We start from the raw sequence: 24,762 nt of genomic DNA, 5'->3' as shown, positions 1-24,762 counted from the left end.
TTTACCATTTTGCCCCCTACCACCTCCTACCATAAGAGTGCTGCTTTCAGAGTCCGAATGTCCATTGATGGATGAATGGATAAAGAAGATGTGGTGTATATATATATACAATGGAGTATTACTCGGCAATCAAAAAGAATGAAATCTTGCCATTTGCAACTACGTGGATGGAACTGAAGGGTATTATGCTAAGCGAAATTAGTCAGTCAGAGAAAGACAAATATCATATGATTTCACTCACATGAGGACTTTAAGAGTCAAAACAGATGAACATAAGGTAAGGGAAACAAAAATAATATAAAAACAGGGAGGGGGACAAAACATAAGAGACTCTTAAATATGGAGAACAAACAGAGGGTTACTGGAGTGGTTGTGGGAGGGGGAATGGGCTAAATGGGTAAGGGGCATTAAGGAATCTGCTCCTGAAATCATTGTTATACTATATGCTAACTAATTTGGACGTAAATTAAAAAAAAAAAAATTAAAAAAAAGCGCTGCTTTCTTTACCAACAGAATATCTTGCCAAACTTTTGTAATTTTGCAAAAGCATGTTATATTTACACAAGTAAATATCACACTACATATGCAATTTCAGCAGCAACTATTAAGGATTATATTGAACATAATTGACTGTAGTTCAAAGAAGTAGAGGAAAGCAAAGTAGGTGTTAGCAGAAGTCAAAGGAGATTTTTTTTTTAAAGTTCAGTGTAAAATGCAAATGTGATTAAGTTCTAGGTTGTCTTCTTCCTGCTAAAGACATTTTTCTTCCAATTAAACTTTCCAATTTTAAAATGTATTTATATAGAAAGTTATTTAACTATAAAACAATCATACTTGGTTGTTAAAAAAAATTATTAAAATCATTGTATCAGCATCTCAATTTACATTGGAACTATACGTTTAGTTATTAAGGGCGACAGAGGATCAGAAGCAGGATCCATGCTGTCAGCACAAGCCCCATGTGGGACTTGAATTCACAAACTGCAAGATGATGACCTGAGCCAAAGTCTGATGCTCAACCAACTGAGCAACCCCAGTGTCCCTTCACTTTGTTTATAAGCACACAAAGTGTTTATTAGTTATTTAAGATAAAAGTTTAAATGGGAATATTTTAATTATCATCAATTTTCTGGTCTATTGAAAATGGCTTATTGAACTCTTATTTTTAGGGGTCCCAGGTTTTCCCATAATAGACATTATATAGCTATGTTTTTGCTCTTCATATTTCTGTTCCATAATGAGACATAAACTCCAAAAGAAAAGAATTTTTTTTCTTTTTCTCCTACTGCCGTAGACTTCATTTCAAACCTTTGACCTTTACCACCTTCTGAACAGCTGACATTTTTTTCTAGCTGAGAAATAATGAATGTTGTAAAATGGTATATATTGTTGGACACAAAATACAAAAAGTCAAAGTCCCAGTAATTAATTGAGACGGTTTAGCAATTGAACTCAGTCCTCTCCAAATAAAGACCCTTAACCTTGCCAAGGACATTCTATCCTGGGCTTCCAAGAACAAGAACGTGTCACTGATTAGTTCCTACTATTGAGACTAGAGAGTGGGGTAAAGGGGATATTTTCTTTGGCTACTATATAATTTCAGTACCTTGTATACTATGGACTCTCCCTGAAAATCATTGGATAATTAAAGGTTAGAGATCCCTTACCAGCACTTGAGAATTAGTAGTGGATTTTAAAACCTTAGTTTCTTACAGCCTTCTCACAAGGAACCATTGGAAGGTTTGTTTCAAAGTATGTTGTATAGGTATTAATTTATATGTATTAATTTCCTTTGACTGCTGTAACAAATTCCCACAAATTTGTTGTCTTGAAACAACAGGAATTTATTCTGTCACAGTTCTGGAGTCCAGAAGTAGGAAATCAAGGTATATAGGCAGGGCCAGACTTCTTTCAGAGGCTCTAGGAGGGAACTCTTCCAGTTCTGTGAGCATTTCTTGGCTTGTGACTGACTGTGTTTTTCCAGTTTCTTGCATCTATTTCCACATGGCCTCCTGTGTGGATATCATATCTGCTTCTTTTATAAGGATATTTGTGATTATATTTAAGGATCACCTAGATAATCTAGGATAATTCCCTGTCAGGATTCTTAACTTAATTACATCTGGAGACCTTTTTTCTCTGGTAAAAGAACATTTACAGGTTCCAGGAATTAGGACCTGCTATCTTTGGGTGGCAATTATTCAGAGTACTATACTACATTTAAAAATTTTCTTGAACTGTCTTTCTTTCATAGTCCTTACTGCAAAGCAGAAATTTAACCTCTAGATTCCAAAAGGCCTCTATCCAACGCTGCTTTCTCCTGTCATTTTTCTTTGCTTTAAAAATCTATTTGTATGTTTTTTCTTGGTATGCAAGTAAAATGCCCTCATTGTTTTAAAATTATTTTAAAAGTAGGAAAAACTTAGCAAAATAAAAATCATCTATGACCTGAATATTCCAAGATAATCACTACTAACATTTCCATTTTCCCCTAAGCATTTAGTATCCTCAGCATATAGTACATAATAAATATACAACTGATGAAAAAACAAATAAGCAAATGAACTAATAAATTGCATTGTAGCTTTCTATCATATAAAGGAAGTGGAACTTGAACTTCAGGAGGGTCAAGTTGCATCTCTGCACTTTAACAGCTACACAGCTGCATGCTACTCAATCTATTTATGCCTCAACATTCCTGCTGTGTAATGGACAGATATAATTGTAACTCCACATAGGGTTTTTTAGAAGATTACAATAATCAGAGAAGTTGGCACATAAGTCTCAGTAGATGTAGCTGTAAGGTTCAAGCTGGAAAAGGGGAATTTCACTCCAAAGGGAAGACTTTAGAGTAGAAATTGTTGGGGGATGGATTTTATGTCAACTTTTGGATTTTTTTCTTCCAAGTATAATCTTTCAAAAATGGCATGGAACACCATGAGAGAATTAGTGAGATATTTTAGTCAAATTTCTGAGAACTGTGGTATTTAAAAGGGATTCATATATTTGATAAGCATGAGTAAGGTCATTTCTAAGGTCTCTACCAATTTTGAGAGTGTGATTATAGAATTTTGATTTTTGAATAATCATGTCTTCATTTTCCCACATTTCTAATCTGTTCTCCCCCTGTTGTCAAGGAATTTCTTCATTTTCCAGTAAATCAAAAACATGTAGACAATGATCTAAATGTAGCTAGAATGGTAATGGCCATGTTTCCAGAGTGAATATTCATGCAGGAGGACTCCATTGGGGAAGAAATTGTTGTGCTTCTGTTCTGTCCAGAGTGGGTGTTCACATGGGTCCTTGTGTCTGAGAAGAAAGGGTTAAAAGCTTTTAAATGAATTATATCAAAATATATTACATATTTTTCTCCATCACAATTAGTGCACAATTAATTAGCGTCCTAGGATCTGAACATATGTAATAATATTATGCAAATACTGTTTTAAATAAAAATGAGCCCAGAATGACAATGCTTCTCAAGTGCTAAATCTGCAGTTAATAGAAAGTAGCAACATGAGACATTTATATAGAGAATTTATTTCTATTTATTCAGTAATTGTAAGATAGTCTCATGCTATTATGTTTCCCATGGTTAATTTAAATAATGGTTTGAAAATATTACATCTATTATTTTGAGGAAAACAGTACATTCTACAATGAGCACAGCTTTATTAATACTGTGCTACTTTCTCTACAAGACAATTTATAACAGTGCTTAGGTACGTGGTCCCCAAAGAGTTTGCACATCAAAATTACTTTGGCAGATTCTAAAACTGTACAGATTTGCAAGTCTCCCCTTCACTTCCCTCCCCAACAACATTCCAGGAATTGGTGTAACTCATTTCACAGGCTAAGAAGAAACTTAATAACTCTTCATAAAACTTCTTCAAACTGCTTTAAATAACAGTAATTGATTAGAAGTAGGAACATAAACTGGGTTAATAATCAAAGATATAGTCCTTAAAGCAGCTTGTATTCATTTACTCAATCATTTTTTGTTCAAATTTGTGTTAGGAATTTACTGTGCCAGGATCTTCGCCTCCCTGAGCTTCATTTCCTCATCAATAAAATGAGAAATACCTAGATCACAGAGTCACTGAGCATATTAATGATATAAATAGCATACATATTGGTTTAGCAAGGTAGCAGGTAAGAAATGTTAGCAAACATCATTATCAATCTCATGCTATGCTATTTATTATTAAGATTGTTAATTAGAGATTTGTTTGTTTTGGTTAGTCTAGCCTTTCAAACATGATAGTCAGTAAAAAATAACTTAAAATTTTCTAATTAGTTTACCTCCCTGTTTACTTGATTAGATAATAATATTAGCAGATATATACTGAACCTTTACTAGAACTACCTCATTATTTGGAGATTAGTAAAACATGGGGCCACACTATCTTTGGGGCTTCTGGGATACACGAAAGATTTTTTTTTATATTAAACACAGCTAAGAAATAGTATGTATCAGGCATTTTTCTACAAACTACCCATATTAGCTCACAGTGATTTTATGAAGTCAGTTCTATTTTTAATCTCATTTTAAGAATGTAGAACCTGAGTCAAAGGGAGGATACCTGTCTTGCCTGAAGTTAGTGGGCTAATCGGTGGTAGAGGGGGAATCTGAACCCAGAGCAGATTTACCTAACCACAGAATTAAGTGTCATTGGTAGATTGTTACATGGCTAGAGTGTTTCTGGGTACAATTTTAGATATTTGTTTTCTAATTTTCTACCTTCCCTGTGTGATCCTAAGATCCAGGAGTGCAAAGACATTATTGGATTTTCTCACCATTATATCCTTTGTGCCCAGGAGGGGGCCTGAGTCATGTCAGGTGTTGTTTAATAAATATTTGTTGAATGACTTAATAAAAGTACTTGCTGCAAAGAAAAAATAAAGTAAAATCAACCTATGGTACTATAAAAAAACTTCTGAATAATAGTTTCCCCTTGATGTCATTTCTCAACCTCTGTCTAATTGCATTAAAAATACACATATATATTGTCAAGCTGAGACTTTGCCCAGTCCATGATGTTCATGATCACTATTAGTGCTGGAAAAAAAAATTCTTACTATTAAGTTTATAGAAAGTAACAGAGCTACTGCACATGCACACATTTTTTTTTTCAATCCAAATTCCAGATAGGAAGATTACTATACTTATTTTCAACATGATCTTGCTTTACCCCAATATCTGGTGGTTTTGGCTCAGTGATTTAACTAGAGAGGAGCTTCATTTTTTAATAGCAATTTCAGCTATTTAGCTGAAAATGAGATACTATTATGGTTATGAATTATGTTTCTTTTGCCAACTCTTAGCTCTTAAGCTATAAAATATTTTGTTTAATGTATTATCTCATTTTGACATTTTAAAAATTGTTTAGAAAGAGATATTCCCTGCAAGGGATAAAAAGTAAGCTTAATTCCATTCTGAATATGTTGATTAGTTATTGACATGTAATTACTACCATATGTACTGAACTCTGATCAAAAAGGTTACATCTCCTTCTTATACTTGATTCTCTTCTCTGTGATCATCCAAAATTTCCAGTGAGGCATATTGAACATCAGGGGTAATATGCCATTTCTTAGAAAACTGAAAGCACTTGCACCCTATTTTGTTACTCCAGATCCCAGCAAGAAAGATGGCTCCACCTTAAAAGTGCTAATTGTAGAGTGTATGATAAAGAAACCATTTATAAAGTGTTGGGAAGGTTCATAGAAACCCACAGATAGGGAAAACATCCTGGGTCTGTTAGAGCTACTAGAACCTGGGGAAGCCTGCAAATTTAGGAGATGTGGACTAAGGTATCCAATGCAACTAAGGCCAATTTTCTGGCTAGCTTGGAGGAGGATAGGTCAATAAATATCTCAGTCTGTCTCTTTTGTGGCCTTCTGATTTTATGCTATGATTTCTCAAATCCAACCTGAAGTCAACAGTCAAGAGAGCCTGGTTTATGCAATTTATAGAGATTAGTTTCCAGGGGTACAGAATAGAGTGATAGGTGGAAAGAAGATTGGGGGGGGGCAAATAGAGAACATCCAATCTAGCTATTACCAGGAAATTAAAGATTATCACACAGTTTTGGCTCAAATACATGGACTCAGTGGAATTTAATTCTTACTAATTCCCCATTTCAAATAAGAGGTATCACCTTTCTTCTAGATATACAGAAGAGAGAAATTGAAGTAATCTTTGACTCTTTCTTCTTTATTCTCTATGTTTAAACTGTGCCCAGTTTCTATTTCCAAAAACTATCTCCAGTAATGCATTGCTGATGCAAATTTATGCCATTTCTGCTGCCAATACATTTGTGTAAGTCTTGATGTTGTCATCTATGACAAATTAATTGCTTCACAGTAACAAATTTTTAAGAAGTTGGTATTCCTCAATCTCCATCTGCTTTGCTCAAGAGTCTACTCTTGTTCTCAGTTGTGGATGTTAAGTGCAGCGTCCTCTGCCCAAGGGTAGATTTGCCAGGGGGTGTCCTCAATGTCACCAAATCTTTACCTCCTAATTATTCCTTCATGTGAAAATTCTCTTATTCTAATGTGTTATGCACATATGGCTCTAATTACTGCTTTTGTTGATGTGATTTCCTCCATTTTAGAAGATTACCCCTACCTCACTAAATATTAAAATCTAATCTTCCTTTATTTTTTTTTTTTATTTTTTTTAACGTTTATTTATTTTTGGGACAGAGAGAGACAGAGCATGAACGGGGGAGAGGCAGAGAGAGAGGGAGACACAGAATCGGAAACAGGCTCCAGGCTCTGAGCCATCAGCCCAGAGCCTGACGCGGGGCTCAAACTCACGGACCGTGAGATCGTGACCTGAGCTGAAGTTGGACGCCCAACCGACTGAGCCACCCAGGCGCCCCTAATCTTCCTTTAAAATTTATTTTTTCATATTACCTTTCTTAACTAATCAGACTACACTAATGACACTCTCTTCTTAAACTCTTATATTTGTTTGGTTTTCTATGTACTTTGGTACTTATTTCATGTATAGTCATATAAAATGTTATTCTTATATTGAAAGTAAAGAGTTTATTTCTTTTCCATACTTCACACCATCTGAAATAATATCTGACATATGGTAGTGTCTCAATAAACTACTTCTCAATCAGATTGGGCACTTTTATTTTACGTGCTCACTAGTTGTTTATTTGTTTGCTTAGCTAATTTAGAGTACTCTGGAAGAATTAACTAAACCCATACAAACAGTGCATACTTTTTGACTACTAATTTCTCTATTAGGGCTTTGTCCTTTAGAATAAGTTAAGGAGGAGCTCAAAGATTTAGCTTCATGGATGTTCATGAAAATATTCTTTATTATAACACTTGAAGAAAACCATAAATACTTTACATGAACAGAGGGTGTAAAAGTATGTATATTCAAGCAAGCACTATACTATACATCTTTAAAAAATTATGTTGGGGCACCTGGGTGGCTTAGTCTGTTAAGTGTCCAAGTAGTTGGCTCAAGTCATGATCTCACAGTTCATGAGTTCGAGCCCCCTGTCAGGCTCTGTGCTGACAGTGTGGAGCCTGCTTGGGATTCTCTCTCTCCCTTTTCCTCTGCCTCTCCCCTGCTTATGCTCTCTCTCTCTTTCTCTCAAAATAAATAAACTTTAAAAAATTAAAATTAAAAATGATATCAATTATTAAATTGGCATATTAACAATACATGATTTTTAAGTTTTGAGGCAGATAATAAATAAGGCTTTATTTTGATTACTTTTTAAATAAAAATTACTGTAGCTGTTAATACACACGTATACATAAATATATACAAATACAGGAAGATGTATAAGTGCTAACATTAGTTATCTATGGTGGTGGGTAAATTATAGATTTTTTAAAATTTCTCTGCATTTTTTGACAATATCATATTACAGAGTATTTGAAATAACTATCACAATTAAGACTCTTCTCTTAGTTATAGACTTTAACTACATGGTTTCTATACAAGGTGATCAAGTTAAATTACTAGATTTCAGTTAAATTACTTTATTTTATAATTAAATGACAATGAATTAACCACAGCAAATGTTTGTCAATTACAATATATCCTGCCCTAAACATTATCTACTAATACTTGAACTATTATGCTCTCATCATAATTTTCTTGGAAAACAGCTAAAATATAAAATCTGGAAGATGTCAAATTTTAAAAGTGAAAATAAAAATTTCAGCCAGAAGTATATATTTCACATGTATGAAAAAGCAAACAAAGAATAGCACTACTCTGTCTTTTAATGGTCAAGTGAGGTACTTTGGGATTTCATGGAAGAGACTGACTCATGCAAGAGAATTATTTATGCAGGAGAGTGGCTTGAATTCAACTTACAGGATATATGTACATTTTAAGATCCTAAGTAGAGCCTGAAGACATAGAATTAAACAGGAGTCATGTGTACACACATACAAACATACAGGCATACGTGCACCCATAAGTGAATATTGTATTTGTCTGGAAGGTTAGATGCTATATTCTAACACCCAGCTAAATCACAAATTTAATTACTTCACAAAATCATTTCAGGAAGTAAAACAAACTCTTCATTGAAACAGCTGATTTTTATCACTTTATATGGAAACCATATAGATTAAACCTATATATTAAAAAGTCTTAATTATGATGAATATTTTCAAAGTGTTTTGTAATTTAAAAAATTATTGAAAACACCAGAAACTGGTGATCCATGGGCCAAGGACACTAGATATGATGAGAAGTAAGAAAATTTACTTCCTGGAGGAGGAAAAAAAAGGTAATACCTCTAAAACTTCCTCTTGTAAGCAAGGAGGGGGAGGGGGATGTCTAACCTATAATTCCTTAGGTTTTAGTTAGGGAGTGCTATGCTTTAACACTCTAAGCCTAGATGTAGGGACAGAGTTGATGACTATAATTTTCTGTGCCAAATCAGGTAGGATGAAACCTGAGTAAAATATTACTTGAGCTAAATATTGCTTCAAACTGGCAAGACTGGATGATATAATCTTGTTGACAATAACATAGGCTTTTAAATCCAGCATTCTTGGTTTATAATCTTGGCTTTTCTACACTAACAGTACTTATTCACTCAACAATATACTTTTTTTCAGCGTTAGCCTTATGTTAGGCAAAATACTAGGCATTGGTGGTAAATTAGAGAGCAAAACACACATTATCCTTACTCCTTTACAGTTTAATGATGGAGATAGACATTAATAAAATAATTTTACAAATAGCATAGTTACATACAGTAGTAAATCATCCAGGAACATTTTCTGGAAGCTATACAAGTATATTTTGGATGTAATCAATCTGCGAAATGGTTATAAAACAATCCAGGAAAGAATACAGTCCTAAGGTAGATGGGAGTATGACACTATTTATAGAAAAGGAGTTGGCTTGATTACAGAAAGTCATAGAAAGCATCAGAAGCATAAGAGCAGAAAAATGAGCTTATAGATTTGGGTGGAAGTAGACCCAAAGGTCTATTGATCTGAGGACAAATAAAAGTCATTGAAGATTTTTAAGCAAGAAAATTGCAAGGTGAAGTTTCTGTTTCTAAAGATACTTGGAATGCATTAAGAAAAAAAATGGATTGAAAGATGTTTGAATATTATGGAGAATTCAGTGAATGGACTTTGAAACATACAAGACCACAAACAATAGTCACTTGAGTGTTAGTACAGATATACTAAGGATGATGACTCCTACATTTCTGGCTTTTGCAACTGATTGGAAGAAGATGCCAGTCACAAAGCTAGTGAATACCTAAACAGGACCAAAATTAATTGCATTTTAATTTGACTAAATTTAGTTTAAGATGCTTTTGCTATGCAAATGGAAATTCAGATAAGTTCTTGGATATAAAGTTCTGAAAATTAGAGAGTCCTGAGTTAGAAATACTAATCTGAGGGGTGCTTGGCTGGCTCAGTCAGTGGACCCTGCGACTCCTGATCTCGGGGTCGTGAGTTCCAGCCCCATGTTGGGCATGAAGCCTAGTTAAAATTAAAAGGAGAAGAAGAAGAAGAAGAAGAAGAAGAAGAAGAAGAAGAAGAAGAAGAAGAAGCAGCAGCAGCAGCAGCAGCAGCAGCAGCAGGGGGAAGGGGAAAAATATTAATCTGATATTCATTGGCTTATATTTGGTTATTGAAGTCATAGACATGAATGAGATAGTTCTGACTCTTTGGTTTTCACAGCTGTAAAATGGGGAAAATAACACCTACCTTATAAGACTGTTCTAACAATTAAATAATATGATGTTGGTAGAAGGCTCAGTAAAACTTTTGGCACACAGAATGCATTTAATAAATTGGTGCTTAAAATGAACTCGGTACCTAATACAGTATCTTATATACATTGGGTGGTCAACAAAAACTTGTTAAATGTTGAATTAATATGATTCTGTTACATGATTTTTGATTAGTTGGGAATATAAATGAGTCTGATGTGTATTACTATATACTGGATTACAGATACACTTTGGATATTTACTGATGATAATGATGATGATATCCAATATTTGCCCTCTGATGATGTTGATGTTTGGGGCATTTGTGTTCACAGGGTACTATTTTTCTGCCTGGAAATAAAGTCCTTGAACATCCCTGCAATGAAGAGAGCCCAGGAAAATTCCTTTTTGAAGTAGTTCCAGGTAAGGCATTTTTCTGGTTTGATTAAGTGACTGACATTCTGTGTTGGTAAAAGTGAAGACATACAACCTTTATTCTTCTTGAGTTGTGGCTAAGAACATTAATTTGAGAAGGCAAGTGTCAAATTTGGTTAGTTTTTACACAGATAGTGATTCCAGGTTTATACACCAGTACAAATGATGGTACACACACACGCAGTGCACATATGGCCACGTGACTATTGGATATCCATTCATCCATGTGACTCCAGAGTTGACCAGAAGACATGGAACAGCATTTATAAGGGACTAATGGAGACAAAATTAGTTTTATAATGTTCTTGTGATGTGAAATTTAGCAAGGTGTGACAGGTAGAGTGGCTTACCCAGCTGATTCACTGTAATATTTCTCCACAAACTGCATCTTGAAGGAACCTTTGCTATAAAAATAAAACAAAACAAAAATCCTCCTTCAATGACTAACTAAGTATTGCTATTCTGTACCCCAGCTTTGCTCCCAACCAAACACTTCCACATGTTTGGCTTGTAGTATTGAGGATGTCTCTGCCAAGCCATTAGATCCTGCAGTTCAATTTCTTCAACATCTGTTCATTTTTTTCTAGTCATCTGCATCCCTCTCTCAGAGTACCTGATCTCCACTGAAATGTTTGACCCACCCAATAACAATTTTTTCAAGGCCACAATCTATTTCTTTGATCAGTTCTTTAGCCCTTCCTTAATCCTTGATGTAAGAAAAAAGGTTGAGAATGTGGTTTTTATAGCATTGGTGCTGGCTGACCCAGTTCATGCGCTACTGACCCTGATTTAATCACAGTCTAGGGTGTGTGTGAATTTATTTGGGTGACTAATATGTAATGCATATCAATAATGCTGGCACAACGGCAGTCAATAAAACATTTTTCCCAGATTTATAAATGCTGGGAATCTAAAATGTGGAAGCATATTTTCCCCTTCACTGAAAACAGCTGTAGCACTGAGTTCATCTGGCTCATGATGGAATCCATGACTAAATGTTAATTGATGCAGCTGAAGTGCAGAAAGGTTAGTCAGATGCATTGTGTTATTTGTCTCCCCCCAGGGAGAACACATTGTAAGAAACCTGAATCTTGTTTGCTCTATTAAAATCTTTTTATACTTACTTTTTAGTGGAATACCCTGTATAGAACCAAATTCCAGATGTTGCAAAGTCTTTGAAGTATCACTGGAGGAAATTTCTTTCTCTATTTATTCACAATATTAGTGCCTATTGGCTTTTAAGTGAGCATGGTATTAAACTGACAGCTTTGACTCTGTCTCCAATAATACTAAAGGTCTGCTTTCCCATTCTGTCTACTAAATATGTAAAAATTTCATCTTTTGGTGAAGGTGTTCTAATATAACATAGATGGATATTGTCAAGATTGTTCTAGAGAGAACTGGGCCTTTGAACCCAGGAAGTCTCAAAACTTCCCCTCTAAGATTGTTTCTCTAGGGGATGCATTTCATATATAGGGAATATTATATATGGCTTTTGATGAGCAAAGCTTAAGAAGTTTAAGACTCTGTGATGTGAAATCTGACGGTTGTCTTTTAAAAAAAAACAAAAAACAAAAAAACAACATGTTCTCAAGGAAATTTAGGTTTGCTGCGGTAATTATGGAAATAAACATACTATGCCCATAGCTCATTTGAAAAGATGCTTCCTGAATCATTAACACAATATGTAATATTTTCTAAATTAGGTCTTATAATTCTAAATTATCTTAAGGAGTGATAAGAGAATTGTGCCAAATGCTTCTTTAAAGAGAAAGTTGGAGAAACACCATGGCTTCATTAAGAATTCAGTGTTTGTGCCATGAATTTTGGTCATTGAGGCTTTATTGGTGTGTCCCTCCAATTAAAATAGAATTTCCAGACAAATGCTTCTGTATTTGTATGAAAATGTGGGAATCTAAATCACATGATTTTTAACCATTTTTGCAATATTAGAATTACTGACTATACTGGATTTATTTTTGCAAATGAGAAGGATAAGATGATATTTTCTAATTATTCTAATTAGGTGATAGCTGGACACAGAGAATCTAGAAAGTTGCAAGAATGTGTTCATTTGTCAGAAAGTGTGAGACAGAAAAGATTGCAGAAATGTGGTCAATGCTTTGTACAGAACCTTCTTTTGTAGGCCTGACTAGCAGCAGATTCTTATAACAAATATTTATTCTATATTGGCTTTCTCTGAGGAATTCTCTCCATCACCATTTTTGAAAACCCTGCTACAAATGATGTTTACAGATCCAAAATGATTCTGTCTTTATGTACAAATACCTCAAGCCCAACTACCAAGGTATATAGATGGATAGGATTAAATACTTTAATCCCAACTGCCTATAATGATTTCTAACAAAACTGACAAAAAGCTTTCTGAAAGCTCTTTGCCAAACATTCTGGTACTATATATACATACACACATTTGTGTGTGTGTGCAGATATACGTAAGTTTATGTATATATATATATATATATATATATATATATATATATATATAGTTTATCTGTATATGTGCTATATATCTTTTTAATTCTTTATATTATCGAATATTATAGAATATAATTCTTTATATAGAATTATTTATAATTTATATATATCCATATATGCTATGTAGATAGGAGTTGTTTTGTTTCATTTTTGTTTTACTTTAGTCTGAAATGTCCTCTGAAATTAAGTAATAGTCATGTGTAAATAATCAAAAAAAAGATTTTACAATAGAATCAAAGTTCTCAGTTTGCCCACCAACAGTGCAAGAGGGTTCCCGTTTCTCCACATCCTCGCCAGCATCTATAGTCTCCTGATTTGTTCATTTTGGCCACTCTGACTAGCGTGAGGTGATATCTGAGTGTGGTTTTGATTTGTATTTCCCTGATAAGGAGCGACGTTGAGCATCTTTTCATGTGCCTGTTGGCCATCCGGATGTCTTCTTTAGAGAAGTGTCTATTCATGTTTTCTGCCCATTTCTTCACTGGGTTATTTGTTTTTCGGGTGTGGAGTTTGGTGAGCTCTGTATAGATTTTGGATACTAGCCCTTTGTTTGATAGGCCATTTGCAAATATCTTTTCCCATTCCATTGGTTGCCTTTTAGTTTTGTTGATTGTTTCCTTTGCAGTGCAGAAGCAATAGCACTGCTAGGAATTTACCCAAGGGATACAGGAGTGCTGATGCATAGGGGCACTTGTACCCCAATGTTTATAGCAGGACTTTTAACAATAGCGAAATTATGGGAAGAGCCTAAATGTCCATCAACTGATGAATGGATAAAGAAATTGTGGTTTATATATACAATGGAATACTATATGGCAATGAAAAAAGAATGAAATCTGGCCTTTTGTAGCAATGTGGATAGAACTGGAGAGTGTTATGCTAAGTGAAATAAGTCATACAGAGAAAGACAGATACCATATGTTTTCACTCTTATGTGGATCCTGAGAAACTTAACAGAAGTCCATGGGGGAGGGGAAGGAAAAAGAAAAAAAGGTTAGAGAGGGAGGGAGCCAAAGCATAAGAGACTCTTAAAAACTGAGAACAAACTGAGGGCTGATGGGGGGTGGGAGGGAAGGGAGGGTGGGTGAAGGGCATTGAGGAGGGCACCTGTTGGGATGAGCACTGGGTGTTGTATGGAAACCAATTTGACAATAAATTTCATATTTAAATAAATAAATAAATAAATAAATAAATAAACAAACAAACATTAAAAAAATGTTCTCTGATTTTTGTATATGACTCAATTATATTTCTTTGTATAGTATATTTCCATGCATATTTTAAACTTTTGTGAAAATCTATCTGAAAACAAATCTACCATAATTTAGGATTAATTTATTTTAGTCTTACTATTATCTCATGAAATGAATTGTGTCTGGATAATGCCATGATTTATACCATTTCACATATTTTTTTTCCTATTTCCCTACTTGTTATTCAAAAAGGAGATGTTAGCCAAATTGGCAAATTTGAAGACTTTGCTGTCAGGCATGCCAAATTTTAGACTGGAGTGAACTTTTATGGCCAAGTGCTAAGCTTTTGGGAAATGTGGTTGAGAAAGGAATGTTGGTAGAATTTAATGTATAGTACTTGAAGTAAGAAAATGCATGCAGTCTTTTTGCTTCTTAAAATGTGTTCTGGGCAAATTTTCCTTATGATGTTTAAAAAATAAACAGAATAATTAATAGATGATGATGTCTCAACCTTCTTTGAAGAATAGTCTGTCACAGCGAGAAGACATAATGATTCAGAGGCAGAAAGGCAAAAGGAGACGAGGAAGTGTATGCTCCATAAGTGTTAGGAGCCATGTCTTTCTTCTCATCATGGCATCTCTAACACATGGTACAGTATGATGCAGGGTACTGGATGAATACTTATGGAAGTGTATATGTTTACCAGGTTCACGGCAGACTCTCAATTGTATGAAATGATTTTATTGTCAGCAATAGCTACTCCTAAATTGGCTATGCTTAACTCTTATTTCCTGCTGTGTAATATCTTTCCATCCCCTTGTGCAGCAAAGACCTCGTTGTGGTTCTAGTGGCTGAAGTGGAGGGAAATTCTGTATGTCCTCTTTCCTACTTCTCTGCTTTCCTTTCTGATAACGTTACCAAAAGAGAAATGGAAGAAGGTAGAAGTCCGTCTACACAGAAGCTATTGCTGTAGTACAGCTCCTTAACACTGACTGGTTATTACATTCCTTTCCAAAAGTTGACTTGCTTATAAAGAACATTTGTGGATTGTTCAGCATCCCTAGAATTGGAAATCCACTTCACATGGTAGACTTTTCCACCTTAAGCAAGGTCCTGTTAGATGGCATACCATTGGAAGGGCTCAAAAGCCAGCTGCTTTCTTTGTGCTTATTCAGCTACCAGGAAACTCATGTACCCTGGTCTGCCAAGTAGGGATAATGCAGGCTGTTTCACCATTGCTGCTTCCCTCAACCCTGTCATCTTGTCCTTTTTTTCCGTGAAGCATGAGCTTCAGACCCAACAGATTCAATGGATTGCTGAGCTTCATGTGAGTCTACAACTTGGAGAAGGGGTGAGTGACAGTTCTAGCATACTTCAGAATTTACCAGCAACTCTCTTGTGCTTCTCTGAACTTGTTCTGATGGTTGAGAGAATTTCTTTTCCTCCCCTTAAAAAAATAGGGTTTATCTTGAAAACTTTTCTTCAAGAGGCACTTCCTCTGTCCTAGTCGTCTTCCTCTTGTTATAGTCAGGGTCAGGGAAACGGGGTTTAGGTTTCTTCCCTGAAATGCATTCTCTGTAAGGTACAACTTCCCTTGTGTTTTTCAACATAGAATGTGAATTTTTAACGGTTTTTTCTTCAGATTTATAGACTAAAATTGCCACTTGCAACCACATGGATGGAGCTAAAGGGTATAATGCTAGGTAAAATAAGTTAGAGAAAGGCAAATACTGTATGATTTCACTCATATGTGCAATTTGAGGAACAAATTAACAAAGAAAAAAAGAGACAAACAAACTGCATGTCTTGAAATACAGAAAACAAAGTGGTGATTGCCAGAAGGGAAGTGGGTGGGGAGAGGGTGAAATAGGTGATGGGGACTAAGAGGACATTTATCTTGATGAACACTGAGTAATGTGTAGGATTGTTGAATCATTATATTATACACTTGAAACTACTATAACACTATGTTACCTATACTGGATATAGATGATAGATAGATAGATAGATAGATAGATAGATAGATAGATAAGTTTTTTTTAATTTTTTTTAACGTTTATTTATTTTTGAGACAGAGAGAGACAGAGCATGAACAGGGGAGGGTCAGAAAGAGAGGGAGACACAGAATCTGAAACAGGCTCCAGGCTGTTTCACAGACCATGAGATCATGACCTGAGCCAAAGTCGGACGCTTAACCGACCAAGCCACCCAGGCACCCCGATAGATAAGTTTTTTAAAAGCAGTGTATTAGGGAATGCTCTCTGGAGATATCTCATCTATGAGAAAGCAAGGAGAGCAGGATTAGACAGAAGGAGAAGCTGGCCCACACCACCATTACAAATGAGGTCTCAGCTGATGCTATGGGGAGCTCTAGAGCTGGGATGCCCCTCAGGGCTGCTCTAAACTCAAGGAGCAGACCCTTTATCTTGGTATTAGCTAGTCTAGTGATTTATGGGAAAAGAGGAGACAGATAAACTCAGGTGAAGCAGCTCCCTGTTGCAATGGAGAGCAATCTCCATGAAGGCTTCTGTGAGCCATCAGCAGCCAACATGCCAGCCTCTGGGATCTAAACAGAGCAGTAGGTTACCCATTATAGGATTTATAGCTTTATCTGTATCCCAGGCAATGTTCCAGGATCTTTACATGTATCATTAAATTTGATCTTTATCACAGCTCCATGAAGCCGGTTCTGTTATTATCTCCATTTCCAGATAAAGAAACTGAGGCACAGTGAAGTAATTTGATCAAGGTCAAACAGCTAACACTACTTTGTGTGTGTGTGTGTGTGTGTGTGTGTGTGTGAGAGAGAGAGAGAGAGAGAGAGAGAGAGAGAGAGAGAGAGAGACTGATTTATCTTTACAAAGGTAAAGTTCCAGAAAATAAAAATAAAGTTTTATATATATATATATGTATATATATATACACATATATATGTGTGTGTATATATATATATATATATATATGTGTGTGTGTGTGTGCATATATATACACACATATATATATGTATATATATATCTTCTGGCATAAAAAATATGAGATATTAGAGGCTGGAGCCTGGTTTCTGAAATATGAACTTATGAATTTTTTATTATGATTAACAGAGTATGTATTAAGAGTTTTGGTACTTGATGTGAGAGTAGGCATTTTCATCTATTTGCAATTGTTTATATGTTTAAGCCTATCATAAAAATAGGCACTAGATAAAGGTGCCCACTCACAGTTCTTTTAAATGTATGTTCTCTGGTCACAAATAGTAATACTGTCATGACGAGCTGGGGAGAAAATTCACCTGCCTGCAGTAGCCTTACTTTTATGTGAATAACTATACCAGAGAAGGAATATGCACCTGTAATTTTTTCCTCTGGAAAACGATTGCATGCTGAAGCTCCGCTTTCTTCATTACAGAACTCACTTCGCTAAAATTGTCTCTGCTTCTTCACAAACTCCCTCCATACACTGGCCAACTTATCACACACGGTCTAGCCACTAGCAAGCACACTTAATATTATTCACATGTTGGGAATCAGTACACCAACCCGCATAGGTATTATCCAAGGAAAGACTCATTATGAGTTTCAAGGGCAATTACCAATATTCCAGACTCTCAAAGCCCCAATTCGGCACAGTGCCCCAAATCAATAATAACTAGAACTGGGAGGCTTTCTTATCCTCTTCCTTCCTCCAGGGAAATAAAAGAGGTAAACACAGAAGAAAAGGGGATGAGAGGTGAAGATACAGCTACAGAAATGAAAAAAAAAAGAGAGAGAAATTTTGAAGGGTAATCCAAAGTGAGTTTCATCTGCCTGGAAATAAAATTAAACCCTTCAGAAGAGAAGGTGTCATATAGCCTGCCTTTAGCCATGACTACGCTAATTATTTCCAATATCCTCTGACAATTGCATATCACTTCTGTAAATATCAATAAAGAATGTTTCTATTCTAATTATTTTGCAGAAGGATTTTTATGAGCTGAGCGAAAAGTTAGGGGACATGAGTACCTAAACAATCTAATAACTGTATTATGTATTGTTTTGTCAGAAAAATCTAAATACCTATGTAAATTGCAAATGATTTTGGGAGTTTCAAAGATTCCTAGAAACCCAACTGTAGACTGTAGGTTAAGAACTGTAGTCTAAATTTGGGGTCCAGAGACTTGATTAATCTCTATCAATCTATTTATCTGCATTTTCTCCATATTTAGTTATTTATCCCTGTATTCATATGCATCTACCTATTTCACTTACATACACACATGCATAAGTGTGGCAAAATTTTTCTCTATTATTTGTAATTACATGGTATACTATTAATCAGTTTTTACTTTTATTTCCCTGATCTAGTTGTTTTTTCTCCTGTTTCTATGATTGGATAACTCTCCAGACCTATTTCACGCATTTACAAAAAAATTCTTCCTAGGTAGAATATTTCATGGATCTGGAGAGTGTATAATTTTTAATTGACCCAAACTTGAGCCTATTTAGATGGTCAGTGCAGCTGCAGTATAGAATAGGCCATATGAGAAATAGATAGTTGTAAGATATAGTCATGGATGTCTCTGAGAAAGAAAAAAGCTTGGCCCAGTTTTTGAGTTTTTGAAATAATTATTCGACATCAGCAATGATAGTTTATCATCCATGTGTGTATTTGCAATTCCTAGTAGGGTGAATAAAGTCATTGGTTATATTAATTCGCTGTCTTTAAAAACGTAAACCAGTATTTGGTGTCTATTTTGTGTGAAAATGTGGAGACATTTTAATAGTGTTCTAGCATAAAAGGCATAAAACTTGGTCATTTTCTTGATCATTAGTTAAATACGCTGCTAAGGCATTTAATTTTATGACACTGTCTTTATCTTAACTATTTTTTCTCTTTTGTGTTAGTACTGTAAGTTACAGTTCGTGCAATTCTGTTACCCAAAGGCAACTATGACAATCTCTTTTTTTGTCTGCCTAAGTCTGTAGGCAGCCATGAAGCTTGTATTATTTTTCTTTTCTTAGTTAATGTGTGGAAATCATTTAGAGAATGTGAGTAGGAGTTGTTTATGGTATGAAATCGTAATTCTATATACACAAGTAATTCTGAACATGAATTAAATAAATGCATTGAAAAGCAGCATGTTTTAGCTACTATGTATTCTTTTATTTAAAAAAAAGTGGTTGGGATTTTTCCTTCAAAATTCCCTTCCTACTTAAAATGCCTTAAAATATACATTTGAAAGAGGCTATTAAAATAATACAAAGGGCATTTTAAAATGTTTGTAATCCCTTGAAATTTTACTGCCATGTCAACTAGAAGGCATTTGGCACATTTGTGAACCCATTTGGAGTGTGATCTTATGATCACACTCATGAAGAGTGTCTGTATGAGGAGTGCTCTCTGACGGTATTGGTAGACATGTTCATCCATTCCCATTTAATGTTAGGATTCATTCTATATGCCAGATCAGGGGTCAGCAAATATTTTCTGGACAGGACCAGAGAATAAATATTTTAGGTTTTACAGCCCATATGCTCTCTGTTATAACTACTCAACTCTGCCATTGTAGCATAAGCACATGGGTATTGGCTATGTTCCAATAAAATTTTATTAATGGACACCAAAATCTGGATTTTATGTAATTCTCAAATGTCAAGAAATATTATGATCCTTTTGATTTTTTTCCAGCCACTTAAAAATGTGAAAAATAGATAGTAGGCCAGATTTGGCCCATGGGCCATAGTTTGTGGACCCTTGTAGCTAGATAAAAAAAGCTAGAGAAAAAAAAGCTGTGAAAAGGAGCCTGAAGATACTAATATAAATCACTAATCCCCACTGGTGCCACCAGAGCCAGAATTAGAACTCTGAGACAGCCTGTCTCCCCAGGCCATAGCATCACCCACAGCCTCAAAATCATGATTCAGGAACTGTTTGCCAACAGTTTTATTTAGAAGCTTTCATCTTTTAATAATGCTTATTTTTTCCCCCAATCACAGTAAATCTAAAAAGTTTTAGTGACCAAACTAAAATTCTCTATTTAAACCCTGTCTTAGCCCATGTATAACTCTAGATCCTGACCAGTGCTGACCTCTGTTATGTGACTTTTTCAGAAATGAATACCATTAATAGAGGATTGGGTGTGCCTGGCATGAAAAAATTCCTATATTTTGCTTAGTCCATACAAGTTCAGGGAGACATTCGTAAGTATTCTGAAATGGAAGCATCCTTTGCAAGATCAAAGAAGCTTGAAGTGTCTTCTAAACTCACTGCTTTACAATGTACACTAGCATCATAAAATTTTAAGTATCTTATAGAAAATGGCACTACTTTGTTTACTGGTAAAATTAACGAGCTCATTTTCTCAGAGGGGTAGTTTGTTTTCCTCACCCCTCATTTATTGATATCTCTCTGCCGCAACCTACCAGGTTTCCTTTAACATCAGTATGAGAAACACTTCTATCATGTTTAGAGCTAACATTTACTGAAATAGGTGTCAGGCCCTGTACTAATGCATGCTAGGCCTTATACACAATGGCTCATTTAATATGTGACCACACTTGCGATTGATGCCATTCTTCCCAACGCCAGGAGGCAGTGGTACACGTTCATGTTTCTAGTAAATGCTCAAGCCAGGCTTGACACCCGTGTGAGCCCACAAAACCACCACATGCTACAACTTTCTCATACCAATAAGAATAATAATATGGATGGGTTCATTTTCTAGATCCCACAGAGGCCAAATATCTAAGAGTTAAGAGAAATAAAGAGGGCAAATGAAAGAAATGAGATTAGGGTTTAAAATTTATTGTACTCTGCATTTTCTTCCTCTGCCTTTGAGACTCACATTTTTTATATTAGCTGTATTCTCTTTCTTCCCCATTAGATTTGAAACTCTTGAGGAAAGAAATGTTACCTTCTATTCCAAGTGCCTAGGAAAGTGGCTATCATATAGTGTATGTTCACTGCATGTCTGTTGAATTAATGAATAAACTAGGCCTCAGTTTTATTATCTATGGAATTATTGCATTGGATTAACCAAAATTTTTTTTAAAAAACTTAAAGTTTTTGGGGCGCCTGGGTGGCTCAGTTGGTTAAGCGCCCGACTTCAGCTCAGGTCACGATCTCGCGGTCCGTGAGTTCGAGCCCCGCGTCGGGCTCTGGGCTGATGGCTCGGAGCTTGGAGCCTGCTTCCAATTCTGTGTCTCCCTCTTTCTCTGCCCCTCCCCTGTTCATGCTCTGTCTCTCTGTCTCAAAAATAAATACACATTAAAAATTTTAAAAGGGGCGCCTGGGTGGTGCAGTCGGTTAAGCGTCCGACTTCAGCCAGGTCACGATCTCACGGTCCGTGAGTTCGAGCCCCGCGTCAGGCTCTGGGTTGATGGCTCAGAGCCTGGAGCCTGTTTCCGATTCTGTGTCTCCCTCTCTCTCTGCCCCTCCCCCATTCATGCTCTGTCTCTCTCTGTCCCAAAAATAAATAAACGTTGAAAAAAAAAATTAAAAAAAAAAAAAAAATTTTAAAAAAATATTTAAAAAAAAAAACTTAAAGTTTTTATTCTTTTTTTTTCTTTTCTTTTTTTTTTTTTTTGGAGATGGCAGGGCAGAGAGAGAGGGAGGCACAGAATCCGAAGCTCTGTCAGCAGAGCCTGATTGGGGGCTGGAACCCATGAACCATGAGATCATGACCTGAGCTGAAGTCAGGCACTTCATTGAATGAGCCACCCAGGCACCCCTGGATAAATCAAAATTTTAAAAGTCTTGCAGTTATGAATTACTTAACATGGTCATAGCTTTCTCTCTACACCATAGGAGACTGGAGACCAGAGAAGTTCATGAATTTCACAGACTATACTCTTAAAAAGTATTTCACATTGCCTTTTCCTTCAGTCCCTCGTTAATACTAAAACCAATAGTGTCTTTTAGTACTTTGATGGCAGCAGCTGTTTATTAACATTATTTGCTGGAATTAATGTGATTTTCCTCCCTCATTTTTCTTTGAGGCATTGTTTTAATTATGCATTCACAGGCTGTTTGTGTTTACCTGTCTTTTTTATCCAATAATTGAAAAGAGCTTTGCAATCCAAGCACGCTAAGAAAATAGACCGTAAAGTGCTAAACAAATGTCGGTGGCTGTTATTATGAAAATAGAGTTTCTCCAGGCAGTTCTTTTTCTGTGGCAGGGCCCCTTTGGGCTGTATCTTAGCTAGGGAAACAGCATGTTTGAGTGAGTCAATGGCCAGTGGAGAGAACAACCCATAGGTTAGAAATGGTACAGGAATGAGAAGGAGAAATCATATTCACAGGAAAAGGAATACAACAGGAGGAAAAGGAGTGTGCAGCAGAACTGCTGCTGATAATTAGGGGTGGGAAGCACCCTTGCAGCAAGGATAAAACTGGTATATCACCATGTCCTGTGCCAGCTCTCAAGGAACCAGGGAAGGGGTTTTCCTTTTGTTTTCTTTTGTTTTCTTCTTTTCTTTCTCTTTTTCTTTTTCTTTTTTTCTTTTCTTTTCTCTTCCCTTCTCTTTCCTTTTCTCCTCCTCCTCCTCCTCTTCCTCCCCCTCCTCATCCACCTCCTCCTCCTTTCCTTCCTCCTTCTTCTTAATAAAAAACTGAGCTGAAGTGATTCTGAATGTTTCAAAATGTGAAACCTGAAGAATCATCTGCAACCCAGATGATCAGGCCTGTTGAATTTCCTGGCTTTGAAACAAATGTTATCTCTGTCAATTCATCTTTAGGTTCATTTGTCCTGTTCGTTATTCAAATACTACCTTTCTCAAACAGTACTCATCTTGGGGTGCTGGGGGTGCTTTGGGGGTTGAGCACCTGATTCTTGATTTCGGCTCAGGTCATGATCCCAGGGTCATGGGATCAAGCACTGTGTCAAGCTCCACACTGAGCATGGAGCCTGCTTAGGATTCTCTCTCCCTCCCTCTGCCCCTCTTCCTGACTTGTGCACACACACACTCTCTCTCTAAAATAAAATCTTAAAAAATGGCTCATCTTTACAGCCCCATTACATCAGGCCTAGAAAGGCCCAGATGGAAATCCTAAGAGGTCCTGGATCATGCAGAAATGTATAATCCAACCTGCTGAAATCCCTATATCCTAATAAGAAAACTGGCAACCTAATTGCAGAGCCACCGAGGAGTTATAAAACCCCAATTTATTCCAGGCGCTTTCCTAAATATTTTGATAAATATCAAACTATTTCCCTTAGGTGTATAGGAGTAGAGAGCAAGTAGAAACTGTCCCCTAGGACCTAGGAGGAGACCTAGGAGGACCTAGGAGGGTCCTAGGAGGAGAAGATGACCTAGGAGGAGAAGATGCGGAGGTGATGGTGAAAAGCAAAGCTGCGAGGGCCACCGTAGAAGCCAGCGTAGGAAAAGGAAAGAGATAAGACTTCTCTACTGGACAGAATCAGTTCCCAGCTCTGCCGCTTGAGCTGGTTGCTTAGGTTTTCTGAGCCAATTTCCTCTTAGAAAATGTGAAGTAAGAATGCCTCCCTCAGGAGGTTGTGGTGAAGATGGAAGGACATAAGAGTGAGAGGAACACTTAGCACTCTGCTGACATGAATAAGGCTCATTGAACAGTAGCAATATTTTGGAACAATTGCCTGAGTAGTGCCATAAATAATAACTGGCCTGGATACTGAATTGTCTCAGGTGGGATTATAAATGCAGATGAAATTTAGGAAGCAACAGATCAGTAAGGACTGGAATAATCAAGGAAGTCTTTCCTGGAGGCCGTGAGTCTGAAACTGGAATTAAAAAAAAAAAACCTGCAGGATTTTGATTAGGTGGCCATGAGGTTAAGAATTTTAGGCTGAAGAAATATTGGCAAAGCATGAAGGAAATTCTGAGACGAGAAAAGTGTACTAATGGAGTAGGAAGGGGGATGTACCAGGGATATTCATGTGTGTGTCCTGCTGATCCAGGCTGTCCTAGAGAGTTAGCCATTTGGCTATTTCTCTTACAGCGCCTATTCAAAGGAGCCGTGATTCTTAGGGAGCTTGGCAGCATGCACACCAGGTTAGCTTCACATAGGCATTCAGCTAATTTTGTGAAAATATACAACTCAGTGTTAATCAAATGCTTATATTTCAAACATCAGAGTAATAAAACTAAATTCAACCTTTTATATTAATTCAGATTGCATCAACAGGACCATTATTATGAAGTGGCATTGGTTTAAGGATCCTCTGATCTCATATGAAAAGGTTTCACTTGATGAGCATGCTTTTAAAATGGTGTGTGTCTGCAATAAGAAAGAGGGGTGGGTAAACAAAGTATTTATTGGCTTTCCAGGACTATCTAACAAAGTATTGCAGACATGGTGGCTTAAATAACAGCAATTTATCTTCTTACAGGTGTTGGGTCTAGAAGTCCAAGATCAAGGTGTTAACAGGGGTTGGTTTCTTCTGAAGCATC

General features: G+C 36.1%; 1 protein-coding gene across 4 annotated transcripts in view; it reads left to right on the top strand.

Annotated features, from left to right (window-relative positions):
- Window positions 1-24,762, top strand: part of ARHGAP24 (Rho GTPase activating protein 24) — a 655,671-nt gene that overhangs the window by 367,082 nt on the left and 263,827 nt on the right. For 3 of the 4 annotated variants that reach the window (XM_043572262.1, XM_043572260.1, XM_043572261.1), the window contains exon 3: window positions 10,568-10,655. In XM_043572262.1, the coding sequence (XP_043428197.1) occupies window positions 10,568-10,655 (88 nt within the window). Of the gene's footprint in view, window positions 1-10,566; window positions 10,656-24,762 lie in introns of those variants that run through there. The other variant, XM_043572267.1, reaches the window with a different exon arrangement.

Source organism: Prionailurus bengalensis, chromosome B1 (assembly GCF_016509475.1).
Source record: "Prionailurus bengalensis isolate Pbe53 chromosome B1, Fcat_Pben_1.1_paternal_pri, whole genome shotgun sequence".
Lineage (NCBI taxonomy): Eukaryota > Metazoa > Chordata > Mammalia > Carnivora > Felidae > Prionailurus > Prionailurus bengalensis.
The sequence above is the reverse complement of the archived record's forward strand: the minus strand, read 5'-3'. Positions and strand labels throughout refer to the sequence as shown.